This window comes from Acanthaster planci, linkage group LG14, assembly GCF_054643075.1.
Source record: "Acanthaster planci isolate LZ-2023a linkage group LG14, COTS_SCS, whole genome shotgun sequence".
Classification (NCBI taxonomy): Eukaryota; Metazoa; Echinodermata; class Asteroidea; order Valvatida; family Acanthasteridae; genus Acanthaster; species Acanthaster planci.
Window position 1 is genome coordinate 12,196,377 of NC_141790.1, and position 17,886 is coordinate 12,214,262.

Consider the following 17,886-nt stretch of genomic DNA (forward strand, 5'->3'; position numbering starts at 1 on the left):
CGGAATGCTGTTTGTGTTTATTTAGTGCACGCTTCTGTCGGCTGACTTCAGCCATGATCATAAAGATATATATAGGAAAATGTTTATGTAACTCTTTATCAGGTAGGCCTACTGATAAGAAATTGTATAGCCTAAAAGAAATCAATGTACACCACTCAAGGGTTCGCCGAGGGTAGGTAAGGATTTTTCCACTGTCATAGAGATAGGTGAGTTACGAGAAATGTACATGACTAATCAATATTTTTAATGTTAAAAATCACCGTGAACAGGCGTGTCTGACACAAATATATAAACGAGTCTGTGCTCGGACGGTGCATTCACCGGGACATAATTTTGTTTTCTCTCCAAAACCCGACCTCAATAAAAGCTATATTCAGAGGGGAAATAAAATCTAGCCTTTTTACAGAGGAGTCCACGAGGCGTTGATTACTCTCCCCTGAAGACTGGCAATGAAATCATTTTCCCCTAAGAAATGACACCGTGTCTGCCCAGATACGTGTACTAAAGAAAACGCGTCTTGGGAATGTCCAAAGTCCTTCACCAGCTGAGTATTACAATGTTCTTGATGTTCTTATTCAAGACATACAATGTACTACAACAAAATAACTGGCCTCCGAAAATAAAGCAGATGTGTGTTGGATGAGAAATATCAAAATGAATGTATTATCATAGGCCTGTACAACTCATCCAGATCGGCAGCCCCAGCCGCACCACCACGACTGTAAAATCGTCACTGTGATTTTCGTCCTTTAAATGGCAATTATTATCAATGATAATTTATCATCATTAATTGGACCTGAAAATGTCACTTTTGATTAGATAGACGAGCTTTCCAAGGAGACAGGATGTTTAAGACATTAACATCCCTAATGTTCACCAAGACGGAGGGGCCAAAGTATACGGTCATTTCTTCCTCGAAGGTGAGAATTAAAACGGTCCCAGCTGTCCGTATGGGACCAAACGTTATTTTAGTGTTTTCCCCCTTAAATCGATTGGAAGTCTGTTAACCCTAACACTCCTCAGTCCTCCAACAGGTGAAGGATTGAGGAGGGCTAGGGTTAATAGCGAGTCGCTCTTTCAGAATAATTTGGAGAGCATTCTTCCTCAGGCTGGGCCCGAGACCTACACGGATTGTGAATGCACTCATAAATTTGGACGTCCCCAACCCTTACGAAAAAAAGCCTCTTCCCGCAATTCAAAAACTGACACAATTTTTTTTAAATTTGTTTTCAGGATTTTGAGGAGCGTCAATATGAGCCTTGCATGTGGGCCGTGATTGATTCCAAGGCGGACACAATCAAGGAGGCTACAAGTGCTGGCTTCCAAAAATTGTTTAAGTACATTTCTGGAACCAACAAAGAAGGTAGGTCATGTCTGGTCCGTATCGTTGGTAATGAAGTCACCTCAGAGCTAAAAGACTACTTTGTTGCACGATTTTGCACGTTGATTGGCTGAATTCTCGAAGGCAGAGTAGTATAGGGTGGATTATTCGCGACAAATACGTACTTCACGCAGTGGTTCATCAGAGGCACATTTTTAACTAGCTGCGTGCTTTGTTACCAGGGCTGAGTATGTCCATGACCGCTCCGGTCATGGTGTACCATGAACCAGGAGAAGTTGGAAGCTGGAAGTCTTTTAAGAAGGAGATCAAGGTTGGTTTTATGATTCCTGATGAACACAGAGAGAAACCGCCTTCGCCGAATGATGACATGCCTATCACAATCAGACAAACACCCTCAACTCGAGTGTATGCCAGGTACTGTTCCCGCCCTCCACTACCCCAGGACGGGCTCATGCATAGTTCATACTTAATTATTTTAAACAAACCCTTATATTTGTCCTTGGACTCTTGAAGTAGTGTTCCTTTGACCCTTAAATTTATGAGTTCAATCGAAGTGGTTCGCTTGTCCCTAGGGAATTAAGAGCAAATACCTTTCATAAAATCTTGTGAAGGAAATACATGTGTACGTCACAGATATGGACGCACACGAAAATGTAAAAAGGGCTTGTGAAAAAGTGTGCTGGTTTGGGAGCAAACTCCAGAAAGCAACGTGTGTCGTAAGACCTGGTTAAAATAGGATGTAAATGTTAAAACTCCTAAAAAATTTTTATCCTCAGGAAATATGGCGGTTTTTCCAAGGAGGAGGTTGCCTTGGCAGAAGTGGCCAAACTAGGCGAAGCTTTAGGAACGGAACACAAGTACAAAACTGGTTTCTGCTATTTCTGTGGTTATGACAGTCCTATGAAAGTGATAGGACGACGAAACGAAATCTGGTTCATCAAAGACACCACCGAAGGATCTTAAAGATAAAAACAGTCAGGACATGCCAAGAGAGAAGCAAGAAGAACGAAGGAATCTCTGAAAAGAGATTTAAAAAAAACAGAACCCAACATTTTCAATCATCGTGATTTAAAAAATATATATATCATTATTGTTTCAATTCAATTCGGTCTTTAGGTGAAGGTTTCTAGTGAGTTGGAGGATTTTGAGCGTTGTTCGGGCCAAGGGCGGAAACAAAATTACATTTTGGGGGAAATTTTTTTCCGGGGCCAAAATTTGGGGAATTCCTTTCAAGATGTAAACTTTTATGGCCTTTTTGAGGGGCGAGCCTAACCGTTCGCACGACAAACAGGTCTGTATGTACGATTTTAGTATTAAGTTTTATGTCGATCAAAGTTTTTCGTCTTTATTCTTTCTTAAAGGTTAAACAGTCACAATTTTTGATGGTTGTATGATATTGAAGCAATTCCTAATCAATTTTTACCATCTTAATTGGAGCTACGGGAAAGTTGAGGACAATCGGAAATAAACTTACGAGTGATCAAGTTGAAGTTGAAATGCCAACTAAACGCATTAATATATTAAATAGAATCGGTGTGCCACAAACAATTAAGCTCCTTGATTAATGGGAAAGTGCATTTTTATTGAAAGTCGAGAAAAGTCTAATAGATTAATGCATGTACATCTTTTTGCTCTAAAGTGTGTACCCTTCCAACGCGCGATGCGCGCACCTGGCCCCCAAAACTTCAAGACGTACATTATCTGCACGAATGTAGGCTGGTTCCCATGCATTCGTTTGATGAAAAGAGTAAGGAAACGGTTCGGGTACCATGCACACATTAGCACAAGCACCGCCGCGGGCATTAAATCAGTCGGATCGTCGTCGTGTTCGGGGGTAAAAGTATCCTTCTGCAGTTACGTGCTGATCAGCGTACCCGTAAGTGTGTTGAATATCACGTAAATATAAGTTTAAGCGCAATCTTGAACCTTGAGCAAATTTACTGTACTCCATCCTGAGAGTCGATTTGCCTTGGAATAACATCCAAGAGGCCTACAACAAATCTGCGCAACTTGGTTATTGCGCTATCATATGGCTATGTTTAGGGTCTACTAAATAGTAAATAAGTACCAATAGGCCTACTTACATGTAGTTTCAGCTATTCAGTTTCAACGAGCAGTGTTGCTTGCTCTATGGTTCAACCAACCATGGCCTAGGAAGGGGAAGCTTTTCAGTGTCTTTAGGCTTGGTATTATTTTCTGAGTTGTTCACTGTCAAGTGTCATGACTAGTAGTACTAGTACTACTTTGTTATTTTTTTGTTACCAAGCAAAGACTTGACATATATTCGAGAAGATACATGTATGTTATGACCAATGATAGAACCATTGTCATGTGAGTCAGCTGTGATACCATAGGTGGCTCAGCACATGCATGTAGGCCGAGATGTTAGGTGTAGAAATGTTGAGATTTTCCTAAAGTCAGATATAAACATAAACCTTGTTTGATGGTACCAAAGTATCATGAAGACGTTCAGTCTCAAAAAAAAAAACCAACCAGAATCACATGTCAGTAAGGGAGAAAGAATTTTAGATTTCAAAGCAGTTTTAATTTGTGTTGATTAGAGTAAGCGATTATTTTTGTTTCAGTTTTGTTTGTTTTTATGTTTTGTGTAGGTTTTTCTTTTTTTGTTTAGGTCGCTTTTAGTGTTGGAACCTCAGAAACCTTCATTGCTATATAACTTGTCAGACTCATGATCATTATTCACATCCTTAATCTTACTTGAATGTGTCAGAAAATGAAAGAAAAAGCAGTTACCGGTACATGAACCCTTCATAAGTAGCTTGCAGAATTCATCCATAATGCCCCAGCAATATAGAGAACAATGCAAAACCAGGGATGTGCTAGACACAGAAGTAAAATATGCAGAGTACATGTACCAGTTGTATTGGCTGGTAAGTCATTGCCTTAGTGTTGTAGTTGAGACCATTTATAATTTATAGATCATCGTCACAAGACCCCATGAGATCGTCACAAAAGACCTTCAAGTCAGTACGGGCGATTCGCAGGAGTGCGGTATTCAAATTGCAGGCTATTCAGATGATCTGCAACTAACCCATAGAGGTTATCCGCGGCAGCCATCTTCCTGGTCAGTGCTTTGCCATTGGGGATAATACGAAAGGTCTACTCATGTGTAGCCCTATGACAAAAGCAAAAGGTAGGCAGCGTTGACATCATATTGTGGCCGATACCAATATATCGTTTTTTTGTATGTCGATATTTTTGATATATCAATATTACCAAATAACTACATGTAACATCGGTGATACCGATATCAAACCCATATCAATAACATTGATATATCGACAGTGCTTACTAGAAGATAGCTGCCATGTGTAACCCTTACTCCTTGTAATTTATCACATTGTTAATTGTGTCTGGTCTTGTGTCTGGTCCCATATGTGATGGTCTTGACAGCCTCAACATTGGCTGGTAAATTTTGTTGTTGGGTCTCGACAGTTTATCATCGTTTGTTCATTATGCTTTGATAGATGAAATGCATGGCTAGCCTGGGATGTCAGGAGAGTAACCCCTTCCCTCTTTGTCATATTATTGTTTGTTTTTCTTGGCTACGAAGTCCATGCACTATTTAAAGCAGTATTTTACATGTTGTAAAGTACAAATGTTTTTTTCATTGTAGATTTGCCATGAATTTGTCCGAATTAGGCAACTGTCCAATAAAGACTTTTCCCACATGTATTTGGAGTGAACGAAGAAGATAGTGTTTTAATATGCATGACATTTGACTTTCCATAAACCTCAACATTCCCTTTATCATTGTGCTTACAATTTACAATTCCTAAAGCAGTAGTCATGTGTAAAGACTCCTTTTCATCCCATTGTGTCTCCCCACCATTGTTGACTAGGACAGCGCGACCCAAAGCACACAGTGGCAGTCAACCATTATGTCTCTAAAATGCCTCGTTTATCCACGCAACCCAGATCTGCTGATAGCTTAGTCTATTTGTCAGTCTGGTTGACAGTTTTCTGTGTGATCATGCCCCTGCACAGACGTGCCTTGGGTGTATACATGTACATGTATGTCAAACCCACACACGCTATGCTTATGTTCAGATAGTCTGAGACCTAGTTTTCCTTGTGTTCAATATGAATGCATATTTGTGTGGCTTACCAAAGTGATGACTGCGGTTGTTTGAGTTCGTGATGATGAATTAGAAATTGGTTGCTGCTTTATTTATCCTAGCAGCCTATTCTGGGTATGAGTTTGTTTTTCAACCCAAGGGCTTTGGTTTATGGAGGCTTGATGTTGTTGAAGGACAGACTTGTAGCTTTGTTGTGGTTTTGCTTGCTGCAGCTGCTAACGAAACCATATGCCATAATGTCTTGTGCTACCACTAGTCTGTAATCCAAGAAACATTCTCTTTTGAATACAGAGATGCATCATCAGTTCGTGTAAGTAGCAGGATGGAATGAAGCATAAGGCAGTGGATGAGTCTTTGTCTTATATTCATCAATGCCAAATCCCATATGGCAGAACGCTTAGCAGAACCCGGACAACATGACACACCAGGGATCCAATCACCACAGGCCTGCCAGCCATAATCGGATTAAGGCGGCCCCTACAGGGGGCGGAGTCAGAGCAAGGAGGAATGGCATCCATCATCATCAGCGAGAAAAAATTGATTCTCAGAACAACATCCTGAAGAAGTCGGGGGAAGCAACTCTGCAATCAACAAATCGAGAATGGGACTTTGGCATCCCTATTCCTGAACTCTCATTAAGAAGCTGCACCTGCTTGGTTGCCATCTTGTCTCTTTTCTGCTATTTAAACAGTTGCTGTGGCGATTTCGTCTTTGACGATGCAGAAGCAGTGCTTAGCAACAAAGACATTAAGCCAGAGACACCGATCAGTGAATTATTCCAAGATGACTTTTGGGGTGAGAGAATCGTCAAGAATCATAGTCATAAATCCTACAGACCTCTCACTGTGCTATCCTTCAGGTGAGTGTTTTGCAAGTTCAGTTAACAAAGACCTGGGGTCAGTTCCTTTTAGCTTTAAGGCAGGAAATAAGTAAATTACATCTACATGTACTGGTATGTGTCAAGTCAAAACTCATGAGAATTGCTAGACATGGGCTTGTATCTTGTTTGCCAGAGCACTGCTTTTGAATATTTACTGGGGGCAAACTATGGAGACTTTGCAAATTTGAATGATCAATGCTCAATTTTACGTAAAGAGTTCTCCCTATTATAGTTCTCCATAACAATTCTGTACATGTAAGAAAGCTCACTGACTAGCGTCCATGTGCCATAAACTTCAGTGGCTGTTTTGATAAAAATGCAGATTTGGCATAATAAACTCTGATTATCATTTGAAGTTACTCCTTTTTCCGCATGAGTTCATGATCTCTATATTTTTTGTATCGCAGGTTGAACTACATCCTAAGTGGTGGCTATCACCCCTTTGGTTTTCATTTGACTAATGTCATCTTGCACTCCTTCATCAGTGTCTTTTCACTCCGCATCTTCTCCGTCATCTTCAGTGATGCTCATTCTCGTCTTGAAGCAGAGAAGCGTCAACATCAATGTCAAACATTCCCAGCTCCTAGAGCTAGTTTACTGTGTGCTCTTCTGTTTACAGTGCATCCTATCCATACAGAAAGTGTGAGTTTTTGGTAGAGATTCCAAAGGGTTGTTCTATAAATTTGGCGTCCAAAAGTGTGACATTCTTGTCCCTGTTGCATCTGACCCGTTTAATTTGACCAAAAAGACATTGAAATTTACTTCAAACTGTTTTAATTTGTTGGGCAGGTAGTCTGGATCAATTAATCACTTTTGTGTTGTAAACTTACAAAATCACCTGTTAGATGTGACAGGGACATGAAAAAACTGGACCCCCATGTTCGTAGAATAACCCAGAAATAAGTAAAGAATCTGGCTGTGTTTGAATCAACTGGCTGTGACTATGAGTGATACACGTGTCGATGGAAAGTAGCCGTAGCTGCTAGCCTATGACTTCCTTTGCTACAGTTCCCCCTTGCAATCAAAACGCTTGCATACAGCATTTATCTTCATGGCATCAATAGATTTTGCAATCAGTGGTGTGTTACAAGAGAGATATTATTTCCTTACACTCTTGTTGGCAACTTGGCATGATACCCCTTTTACCGTTCTTATGATTTCTTAAAGAAAACTCCTTTTTAAAATTTGTCCAATTTTCCCACTTCCAGTTTTCTTGAGAGGACTTGTTTTGGTCTTAAAGGTTATTATCATCTTTGTTGAAATACAATGTGTTGCACTGCTTTTGCTGACGGGCCATTGCACTGCATCCAAGCATGAATTTCATCCAAAATGTCACAAGGACAGGACTGAGATGATCAACTGTGTCTATTTGTTGTTGGTTAACGATATCGATCATGTCTGTTTACCAGGTGGCTGGGATTGTGGGCAGAGCTGATCTGTTATCCACTGTATTCTTCTTTCTGTCCTTTTATGTCTATGTTGCTGCATTGCAAAAAGGTAGGAAAGATCGGCAGCTTGAATGAAGTAAACTTGTGAAATAACTTGACAGACAAATAGAATGCAATTGCAAATTTTGCAAAACTTTAAAATGAAAACACATTCATGTGCAGAAATATAATACAACATTTTCTCGCAAGTTAATAAAACCGCTCTGTAAATGTACTGGCGAGAATTACACAAAATGACGCTGATGGTGTTGATGTATTTTTTTTCCTTTTGTATTTATTGTTCAGACGCCAGTCATTCTCTTCTGAAGTTATCATGTTCTATATTGTGTTGTGCTGCATCAATGCTGTGTAAAGAACAGGGCATTACTGCCCTTGTAAGTATTGGTTTTTTATTTCAGTTTCTCAACACTTATCGGAAACTTCAGTCATTGATAATTGCAAGTTTTTAAAAATTTTCCTAATCTTTTCATGTATTGACATTTCCTTTGTTTGTGTACTGAGTTTCATCCTCAGGTCATCAAATGACTGTTTATTTGGGCTTTTTAGGTTTCACTGTGTAGATTGATTTTGCCTTTTCCAATGTGTCCTCTTGGATTATCAGTATCGTTTGGCCATTCATTCCTGAATGTGCTTTTTTCCCTCCATCTCCAGGGTGTCTGCATAATTTATGACATCATCGTCAACTGTCAAGTAGACATTCTCCAAGTCTTCCAGAGGTTCCTAATTCAAACCAAATCCCATGCTCCTGGTCATCCAAAATGGCTGCCTGGTCTAGTGACCAGACTCTTTGTAGTGTCTCTGTGTGCTTTAGTACTGTTGGTTGGGAGATTTATCATAATGGGCAGTGGGCCACCGCCATTTCAACCATCTGACAATCCTGCGTCATTCGCTGATGGATTTCTGACGCGGGTCAGTCGATTAATCTGTATTTTTATAAGGGCAGGTTTATGTTGTAATAGGGTTGGGTTAAGGTGAGAGTGTGGAGGGGGCGTGGCATGAGGAAGGTTGAGTGATGGATAAAAATGAGTTCAAGTTAGGTTTTTAGGGAGGTGAAATGTGATAAATCATTTTGTGTGCCTAGACTGCCATGGAGTAAGCCTTGTGTATACTTTGTTTTTTCATTGCCCCTTTTGTGGAATGCAGAAACCGTTTACAGTAATGACTACCCGACATGACTCAAAAATTATTCTTATTTCTTGTGAAGAGAGTTCCTTAGAATTGTTGATAATTTGTTGGTTCTTCCAACTCTTACTAACGAAAAATTCTCTACTTTTCCCATTCTGCAGGTGACAAACTATAACTTCATTTATGCGCTCAACCTGTGGTTGTTAATCTTTCCTCACTGGCTTTGCTTCGATTGGTCAATGGGATGTGTGTCTCTGATTCAATCAGCCACTGACATCAGGCTGCTTGCCCCAATTGCATTGTGGGTACTGTTGGCTTGTCTGATCTACAGGTGTGTGGTTGGTCAACCCAGCCACAACAAAAGGTTAGCGTCTTGGTGGTTCTGCCCCAATTCCAGTGCAGCTGTGCATGAGCAATTGAGGGCGTACTGTTATCCGATATCCATGTACTTCCCTTTGGGTGGACATGCAGCCATGGTTACATCGTTTACATTTGTACAAGTAATGTCATGCATACCATTCCAATTACTTTAATGTGCGAGTTCGGGGGGAGGGGGGTATTATTGTAGTCTGCTCCCTGTTCCTCTGATTTCATGCTAATTCAGGATAATTATGGAGTCAGGAACTAGGTGGTCAACTCTGCCTTTTTGTTGCCAACAGGTGAGGGAGCACTTTTGCACAGAACCTGAAGAATTCCAGAAATGCTTTAAGTCAAAAATGGAGGCTTGTCAGTCTTCCTGTCTTAAATTATTAAGCTCTAGCACCACCATTCTTTGTACATTGAGTAACATTTTCCTGTAATTCATCTTAAATTCCAGCTTATTCATTATCCATTTTCTTTCAATATTCTTGTCAGGGTTCTTACAATGGCCTTAGCCTTCCTCATCATTCCCTTCCTTCCTGCCTCCAATCTCTTCCTCCGAGTTGGCTTTGTCATCGCTGAGAGAGTCTTGTATCTGCCCAGTCTTGGCTTCTGTATGCTACTGACGCTGTTAATCAATAAGATTTCATGTAGTCCTGTATCTAAGAGGGTAAGTGAGGAATATCAGATTATCTTTCATGCTTAAAAAAGGTAACCTGATAAACGAAATAGGTATTACAAGATTTTCTGTTCTGGAACTGTAAGAATAGTTCTTGTTAGGAAATGGTAGCTTTTACTTGACTTTCCTTTATTTGACAGGCTGTGCGAGGTCTCTTGGTTGTTCTGATGGCTTGCTATATTGGTAGATGTATCCAACGCAACCAAGATTGGATGACAGAGGAAAAACTTTATAAAGCTGGATTGGATGTGTGTCCACAGAATGCCAAAGTGAGCTGCATGACAAGGAGTTTTGCAGTATTAAATCTTGAGTTATCAGATATCAGTGGAAAGGAATTATAGTTAATCTGCTTCTTCCTGTTGGACAAAGTCTTGGTCATATTGGGTCATAAGTTTAAAAGTCATTGAAACACTGTATCCAATCGTCAACGTGGCAATATTGAATTGACAAGGGAAGATTTGTTTACTTAAATAAAACCTAAATTTAAAGTGTCGAATCTTTATGAAAAAAATTGTAAGTGACGTATTGCTCACTTGTATGAAAGAGATTTGTCACTGCACTCCAAGTGGTAGGGGGCTACAGTTTCTGTGTTTGCACATTTTTCTGTTCACGGACATATCTCCCTGTCCACAGGTTCATTACAATATTGGTAAGAATGCTGCTGATCGTGGTAACTTAGAAGAAGCTATCACATACTACAGACAAGCACTGAGGTATGACAGCCAATGTGTTTGTGAGAAAAGCCTTGTTTGTGTTCACGATGCACAATCACCTCGCCTGTTGGGAAGCCAGCTGTGAATTTTATATCCTGTCTTCTGCCAAACAAAATTGAGTAGATAGTAACTGGTGACAAAAACTTCATTTGTTCTCATTGGTGAGAGATAAATACCACATTGATGATACTCTGTAGCTGTCTGCAACCTGGTTACAGGTTTGGTTTTTCTTTTATTTTCAATGAAATTGGAACTGGGAATTTTTTAGCTTTTTCTTTATTTGATTTTTAAACCGGATTGGAATACATATTTTTTACACCGGACATGTCTTTTGATGTCTTCTTATTCATTTTGCAGTTTGAATCCTGTCTATGATCAAGCTATGAACAACCTTGCCAACCTGCTGAAAGATCAAGGACGTCTTACAGAGGCAGAGAAGCTGCTTCAAAAGGCAGTCCAAATCAAGTAATCTCAGTGAAGGCTTTGAGATTGGGTTAAAAGGGTGTAACACTTTCCAGAAATGCACACAGGATTTTGTCTCTGAATGTCAACATTTGAATATTTCAGTAGATCATTCAGATGGCCCTGAATCCAGCCCAGCATGCTAGTATTAATTATCTGGAGACTTTAGGATGTTTAACGCTGATGACAGAACTAGTTATTGGTTGACTTTGATGCTTGATTCCAAACCAAGTATTTGATTTATTCTTGTATGTTTCCAAAGGTGGAAGGGGATTGAAATCAATTTCTGCTAAATCTTTCTGATTAACGTTGCCTGGAAGAAATACATTTCTATACTGCAGATTATTATGACATGTTCTCCCTGGAAGCTAGGCTATGTCTGAATCCAGTGTCTAAAGCCAGATGTCTTTGCTAGTTACAAATACATAGGCAGGTGTTGGCAGGAGACATCATTGCACATAGTTATGGAAGCCCATTGCTATAGACTGGATCAACCAAAATTAATGAAGTAGGTCCTTACTCAAATTGTTTCATTCCTTTAATCCTAAATTTTGTGTTACTTTCCAAAATGAAGATTTGAATTATTGTGTGTCTTTTCCTTTTACATGTTTGTCTCTTAGACCACAGTTTGCAGCAGCTTGGATGAACCTGGGCATTGTTCAAGCTGTTATCAAGAAATATACGGATGCTGAACAGAGCTACAAGACAGCTCTGTTTCATCGTCCTAGATATGCAGACTGTTACTTCAATCTTGGTAACATGGTAAGGAAGTTGAGCAGTGTGTCATCATGAGTTAGATAAAAACGAAAAAAAATTTAAAATGTGATAGACAAGAGAAAGTGTGGACAGCAAAACACAAATAAACTAGTTGTATCATTCATGTTTACTTGGAAATAGATTGGAAATAAAAAATTAATGAAAATTGATAAATGATGCTCATTGACTGACTGATGTGGACACACATTGGCAAATGTGTCCATAAGGAAAGAAATGCACTTGAATTTTAACGACTGAATTCTGCTGAATACTGTAACCAAAACATGACGCTTGTCTACTGCCAAACTTAATGCAGTGATTTCAGTTGTACTTGGAATTATCTTGAGATATCTTGTTTATATATGATTCATTCTTTTTACCTACAACTGAATTTGTTTTCCCCCAATTTGATTGATAAATGTACTCTAACGTTTCCATGCTGATATTCTCATCTTTTCATGATTCAAAGTGGATCACCTTCTGACATTACTTTTTTCAGTTCATCTTTAATTCATTTACTTTTTTACTTCTATTGAAAAGTTTTTGTGTGTCCAAGATTCATATCGCTTCAAGACAAATTTGGCAACCTTTATCATTTTTATGCAAAATGTTGTTTTCCTTGGAAAATTGGTTTCAGTTAACCAGATGTGTAGTTTTCCTTTCTTTGTCAGCAATGCATGGTGTTTCATAGTTTAGTTTAACTCACGGTGCATGTGATTGGTGTTTTTTGTTGCTAGCATGTTGAATTTCATTTTCTGTAGAATAGTTCTTGATTTGGTAGAGGTTGTAGTAGTGTACTTCATGAACTTTTGGGTGTGTTCGCTAAATGAAAACAGATGGTTCAATCGATGAGATTCAAGAAGCACTTGTACAGGAGACGTTGATGTATTTTTTTCTTTCTGAAGATCTTTGGATAACAGCTTTGGGTTTTTTTTCAAAAATCTGTCCTTTTTAAGAAATAGTGTCAGTGATAGTTGGTTTATGGTGATGAGAAATCAATTCAATTTTAGTTGCATGGCTTCATGTTAACAATTGATTAATTTCTTTGAAGTGAGCTATTTGATGCTGTTTGGCTTGTTGATTTGCCTCCAGCCATTCTTGAGGTGTGCTGGGAAACTCTCTCTCATCACTGATATCCAGAGTCTAAAAATATTCCCGAGTTGGAAGCAGTATCCAAATTTCTTGCTAGATTTACTGAGACAAGGCTGGTCTATGTATAAGTGACAGGTGCAAACTTTCCTAGTTGACAAGAGAGAATTCTGTTCATCAGCACTCAGGTTAACAATCAAAATTCTAAATTCCTTTCTGGACAGTTGGGTACTGCTGGTTCTTAGCTGCCCTTCTCAGTATGGAAATATTCCACTTTTCCCAAGGAATGTTTGGTTTGATGCATGGTTTCCTGCTCGCACAAGTTTGGAATATTACAAAGGAATAAGGATAATCATGATTCTTCCTCAGAAGAATGGGTGGAGTCTCTACTCCCCTTGTCAGTCAAGTTCCATGTTTTTGGTTTTGATGGTAATCACAACTATCTATGATGAAATGAGTGTTTCCTGGCCTGCATGGAATGGACAGTTGTACGCTGCATTTTCATTATTTCTCATTTTTCCTCTCAACATCTTCATTGCATGATTTGCTCGGGTTCTTGTAGTACTTGGAACTCCACCGAGATAATGAAGCTTTAGGGGCGTGGTTGAACGCAACATCCTTCCAAAGTGACCACGCTCAAGCCTGGAGTAACGCCGTGGTCCACTTAGAATCACTTGGTGAGGCTTGGTGTTGTGGAGAGTGACTTTAAAGGCACTCATTTCTGATCGGTCAGGTTATGGGTCAAGCTTCAGCGGTCAAAGGTTTCCTTGGGGTCAGGTCATCTTTTCAAATTCTCCTTGCTTGAGATATCTGTCTTTTTCATGACCACGTTCTTTTTTTCCTGAATCATTTTCTAAGTACTCGAGCTTTGGAATCATTTTGGTATCTGGATAGTTTACGCATGTGTACGCTTTCATTAGATAGAAAAAAAATCATTAGAAATTGTCCAACTTAGTGTAGAAGTGCTTTAGATGGTATAGCTTTGTGCATGGGTAGATGAGTGCTAAGCAATGACGATTAAGACTATGGCTTAAAACTTAATTCAAAACTGAATATGCTTGTCATAAAAATTTCCACAAACAGATTTTTATTTCTTAAACACTTTGAGTGATCTTTGAAATACAGTATATATGCAAAACCATAAACAAAAAAGGGCGAGAAACATGAGCGCATCAATTACCAGCCTCCCCCCCCAAAAAAAACCAGTCCAAACCCAAAATACTCTCCTGATCCAAAGCTAAACACTCTACATTATTGTCTCCATGGTGACAGCAAATTACCACCACCAACCTCCATGTTTTCACTCTTATATGTAAGTGATATACCCCTCTTTTTTATATAAAAAAAAATCTTCACTGGAATTTGTTTCTATGTGACTATAAACAAAATAATATGGATGTTAATCGTATCATTGACCTGGTTAGATGTTGTGAATATAGGGTGCCGGTTAATTGACTAATTATGATAAATCAACAGAATGCTTGGAGTTGTGTTGCACTTTGAATAAGGAAAGCTTTGAACTGTGAGGGTTTAAGGTTTGTAGACCAGCTAAGGTCATTTCCTGTGTAGCATTCCATCATAATCTTTATAACCCATGATTTCCCTTTTGGGAACTAACAAGTTGCTCTAACAATGGCCTCCCTCGCACAATATGCAAATGAGCACTTTGTACTTGATGTGCAGTATCTTGACACTGGTCGCCATGACAACGCCTTGAAAGCTTGGTATAAGGCTACGTCACTTCAGCCGGGTCATGTTAGCGCCTGGGCCAACATTGCCACGTTACATGAGCGTGCTGGTAAGATTTAATGACAGCCATCACTGTTGCTTGTGAAGAAACAAAACATACAAAAGCTCTCATTTACTGGTAAACTTGGCTCTTTGCAGGTATGAAGGTTCAATCATATTCATGATAATTCTGTCATTATGTTTTGAAAGGTGGAATGGATTCATGAATATGTAGATTATTGTTTGTATAACCTTTTGATTATTGGTTGACCGAAAGCAGGTAGGCCATGGTGCTGTCTTTGTTCAAGCTCAAAACCTCTTTTTAGTGCTTCATTGGAATCTGCACTGCATATACATATATTCATTGATATAACCATTATAAATACTGTTTGATCTGTGCTTTACAGTTGTGGGTTTTATTTTCATTGCATATTCAAAGCTGTTGGGACAAAGTGAATTTAAATTTGTCCAGTGTAGTTGCTTTAGCTTTGTTAAATGTCGTTGCTTTCCACAGTCAGTACATGGTAGACATGATGGCTCAAGCTCTGCGTTTGAAATTTAGCACAAAAGAATGAAAGTTACACGATCATTTTGCTCAATCTGGATCAGAGAAAAGTAGAGTTCTTGACTGACAAATGTTTCATCGCTCTGACTGCATATCGATCTGTGTTTAAAGCATTGTCATGCCTTCTCTCTACATCTTAATCACTGCTCATTTGTCTCGTATTTTGAAATCTTCCCATCTCGTTCAAGTCAGTTTTCCCCATCCAGCAGCCTTGCTTCCTTTTCCTTTGTCTTGCTTCCCTGCTTTCAAAAAAAAAAATGTGATTGACCTTTGCCAGTCATCAAAGACTATTTTTCTGCCCAGTTTCTTGATCATTTCTCTTGTTTGCTTTTACCTTCCGTGAATATTTCTTGGTCTGAAGTCCAGTCTCAAGGTTTTATTTTAGTGGAAGAAGGAAGCTATCCCCATTGTACATTAATCTTTTATTGTGTTATTTACTTTCAACAATATGATTAAGGCCAGTCATGAAAGAATGGCTTCAAAATCATCTCCTGGGCTCATTTTTTTCAACTTTCTCCCATCCACTTACCTTTTTTGTTCAAATTGTGGAAAGTGGCATATAAATCACCACAATGTTCTTTGGCTCATGAGCTTTGCACCTCTTTGCATATTTCAAGATTGAGAAGTTACACTTAGATTGGTTCTCTGATGAGAAATCTATCTGGACATCATTAGGTCGATATGAGACAGCCATATTGGTTGCCAAGGAAGCCATGAAGCATGTTCCACAGGAGCCATCCATCTATTTTGGCCTGGGGAACGTACTGGGCAAAGAGGGACGTTATCAGGTTAGAAATGAGCAGGTTCTTCTCACATCAATACCAAAACCTCAGAACTGGTGTCAGCTGCATCACTTTCAGAAATTATCAAATTGTTAGAAATTGTTTCTTGAATTTTAAAAATCATTAGTGATTTTTAACATTTTTAATAAATCTCACTGATTTTTCAACATTGAGATTAAAACTTTTGAATATTATTTCAGTTATAATTTCAATTATGGTACATCTATTCAATATTTTTGTTTCTTTTTTTTTTAATCTGATTGAAGCTTTTATGTTGATTTTCCTACAATCAGGAGGCCGAAGAAAACTTCTTAAAAGCGATTCGCCTGAACCCCATGATGGCTAATTACCATGGCAACCTCGGTGTATTGTACCATCGCTGGGGAAAGTTCAGTGAGGCTAGAAAGCATTACTTATCAGCACTGGAGTTAGTTCCAGAATCTGACAATGTTCGAGAGAACTTAAAGAAACTTGAGCAAACCATGGCAAAGAAGAAGACCAAGAAACATACGAGAAATTGAACTCTTTATCATCAAGACTATTGCTGAGAGGACCACAGCATTGCAGTCAGGTGCCATCATCAACAACTTTTCAGCTCGTCACAGTTTTACACAAGGAGCTTGTGTAGCTGCCAAAGTCATTCCTCATTGATCAGGTACAAGCTCCTACAATTTTAGTTTTCCATTAAGCAAGGAAAATTGAAAGAAGCAAGATAAGAACCTGTAGTTGTAGAAAAACTGTACCAGCATATCTTACAACTATGCGGTAATTTCTGAATTTCACTATTCTTCACTTCAGGAAGTTTCTTGTAAATTTGTTGAGGCTCTGCGGTTCTATTTTTGCAGAAAGACCTGTACCCCATTTTCCTCCATCAGCTGTGTATGGGTAACAATTACAAAAGAGACCAAATTACTTCAAAAAAGCTACCAACTCAGAATTATGACATGAAATTACAGTTTTTCATATCTAATCATGAAAATATCTAAACAAAGTATGGTTTCTGTGCTGCCACTTCTTAATGTTTGTATTCATAGATGCAATTACTTTGTTGTGAACTAAGAATTGATAAACTGAGTAATGATAACTTTAAATAGAAACTTTTAACAATACTTGAACTCTTGTAGAATTTTATCAATTTCAATTCAGCCCAAGTGGAACATGTGGAAGTATATTTTTAAAAAAGTGAAGAAGTTCTGAAATTGCAATGCGAACAGAAGTTTTATCAAAAGCTGACACAGGGTCAGTAATTGAAAGGACACAAGTCTTGACAAATGGGGAAAAATTCGCAATATTTTATTAATCTCTTGATAATGCAATTTTCTATATCTCTTCTATTTAATAATAATAACTAATAATAACTTACCAGCTGTGTTTGAAAAACTGTAGAATATAATATATTTCCTGAATTCTTTGTTTTGACTTGAAAGTTTCCATTAAGCTGAATGAGTAACCATAACAACATTACACTGCCGTTAATGTAATATCGAATGTATTCTCGTGGAAATAAAATCTTTAATTACTCAACTTGGTAAATAAATCTTATGGAGCTCACAGAGTTTAATTTTTTAGTTGTTTCATTACAGACGTTCCCTTCCAAAGGTGGATCAGAAACCACTTTTTTGGGTGACGAACACCAACCAGCACAAGTGGGGAAAAAAATACATTTCAAGAGCCTCCCAAAAATTGGACATTGTGAGAAGATTAAGAGGTCATTCAATAATGTGACCAGCTTGGCATATTATGTGAAACTGCATCCATTTGGATTGACTTAAATCAGAAATGGCCAAGATTAAGAAAGCAACCAATGATGGCGTGTGGTTCGCTAATGGTGCCGACCCATATTAACTCAAGTGAGAA

General features: G+C 38.6%; 2 protein-coding genes across 9 annotated transcripts; both read left to right on the forward strand.

Moving 5' to 3' along the window:
• The first annotated feature begins 132 nt into the window (after window positions 1-132).
• On the forward strand, window positions 133-2,890 carry LOC110983580 (heme-binding protein 1-like). 3 transcript variants are annotated; one of them, XM_087145734.1, is made up of 5 exons: window positions 133-206; window positions 820-920; window positions 1,234-1,363; window positions 1,564-1,756; window positions 2,119-2,890. In XM_087145734.1, the coding sequence occupies exons 2-5, from the start codon at window positions 846-848 to the stop codon at window positions 2,303-2,305; spliced, it is 585 nt and encodes a 194-aa protein (XP_087001860.1). In that variant the 5' UTR covers window positions 133-206; window positions 820-845; the 3' UTR covers window positions 2,306-2,890. The 3 variants fall into 3 exon arrangements, with proteins under 3 accessions (XP_087001860.1, XP_022098627.2, XP_087001861.1); XM_022242935.2 differs by having other exon boundaries at window positions 147-206; window positions 824-920; XM_087145735.1 differs by having other exon boundaries at window positions 153-176.
• A 204-nt stretch (window positions 2,891-3,094) lies between these two features.
• Window positions 3,095-17,566, forward strand: tmtc4 (transmembrane O-mannosyltransferase targeting cadherins 4). 6 transcript variants are annotated; one of them, XM_022242956.2, is made up of 16 exons: window positions 3,126-3,218; window positions 4,282-4,496; window positions 5,734-6,301; window positions 6,730-6,964; window positions 7,732-7,819; window positions 8,056-8,144; window positions 8,422-8,679; window positions 9,057-9,259; window positions 9,751-9,925; window positions 10,075-10,203; window positions 10,568-10,647; window positions 11,005-11,112; window positions 11,730-11,871; window positions 13,517-13,631; window positions 15,923-16,035; window positions 16,323-17,566. In XM_022242956.2, the coding sequence occupies exons 3-16, from the start codon at window positions 5,859-5,861 to the stop codon at window positions 16,548-16,550; spliced, it is 2,406 nt and encodes an 801-aa protein (XP_022098648.2). In that variant the 5' UTR covers window positions 3,126-3,218; window positions 4,282-4,496; window positions 5,734-5,858; the 3' UTR covers window positions 16,551-17,566. The 6 variants fall into 6 exon arrangements, 5 of the variants coding, with proteins under 5 accessions (XP_022098646.2, XP_022098647.2, XP_022098651.2 ...); XM_022242954.2 differs by lacking the exon at window positions 4,282-4,496 and having other exon boundaries at window positions 3,095-3,218; XM_022242955.2 differs by lacking the exons at window positions 4,282-4,496; window positions 13,517-13,631 and adding an exon at window positions 14,638-14,752 and having other exon boundaries at window positions 3,095-3,218.
• The last annotated feature ends 320 nt before the right edge of the window (window positions 17,567-17,886 follow it).

Bases quoted from the DNA above. Each gene is read 5' to 3' on its own strand.
- LOC110983580 (XM_087145734.1), top strand. From the start codon at position 846: ATGTTTAAGACATTAACATCCCTAATGTTCACCAAGACGGAGGGGCCA. The intron at 921-1,233 runs GTGAGAATTAAA...ATTTGTTTTCAG, and splicing joins CGGTCATTTCTTCCTCGAAG to GATTTTGAGGAGCGTCAATA. The intron at 1,757-2,118 runs GTACTGTTCCCG...TTTTATCCTCAG, and splicing joins TCAACTCGAGTGTATGCCAG to GAAATATGGCGGTTTTTCCA.
- tmtc4 (XM_022242954.2), top strand. From the start codon at position 5,859: ATGACACACCAGGGATCCAATCACCACAGGCCTGCCAGCCATAATCGG. The intron at 8,145-8,421 runs GTAAGTATTGGT...CTCCATCTCCAG, and splicing joins AACAGGGCATTACTGCCCTT to GGTGTCTGCATAATTTATGA. The intron at 11,872-13,516 runs GTAAGGAAGTTG...GGGTTCTTGTAG, and splicing joins ACTTCAATCTTGGTAACATG to TACTTGGAACTCCACCGAGA.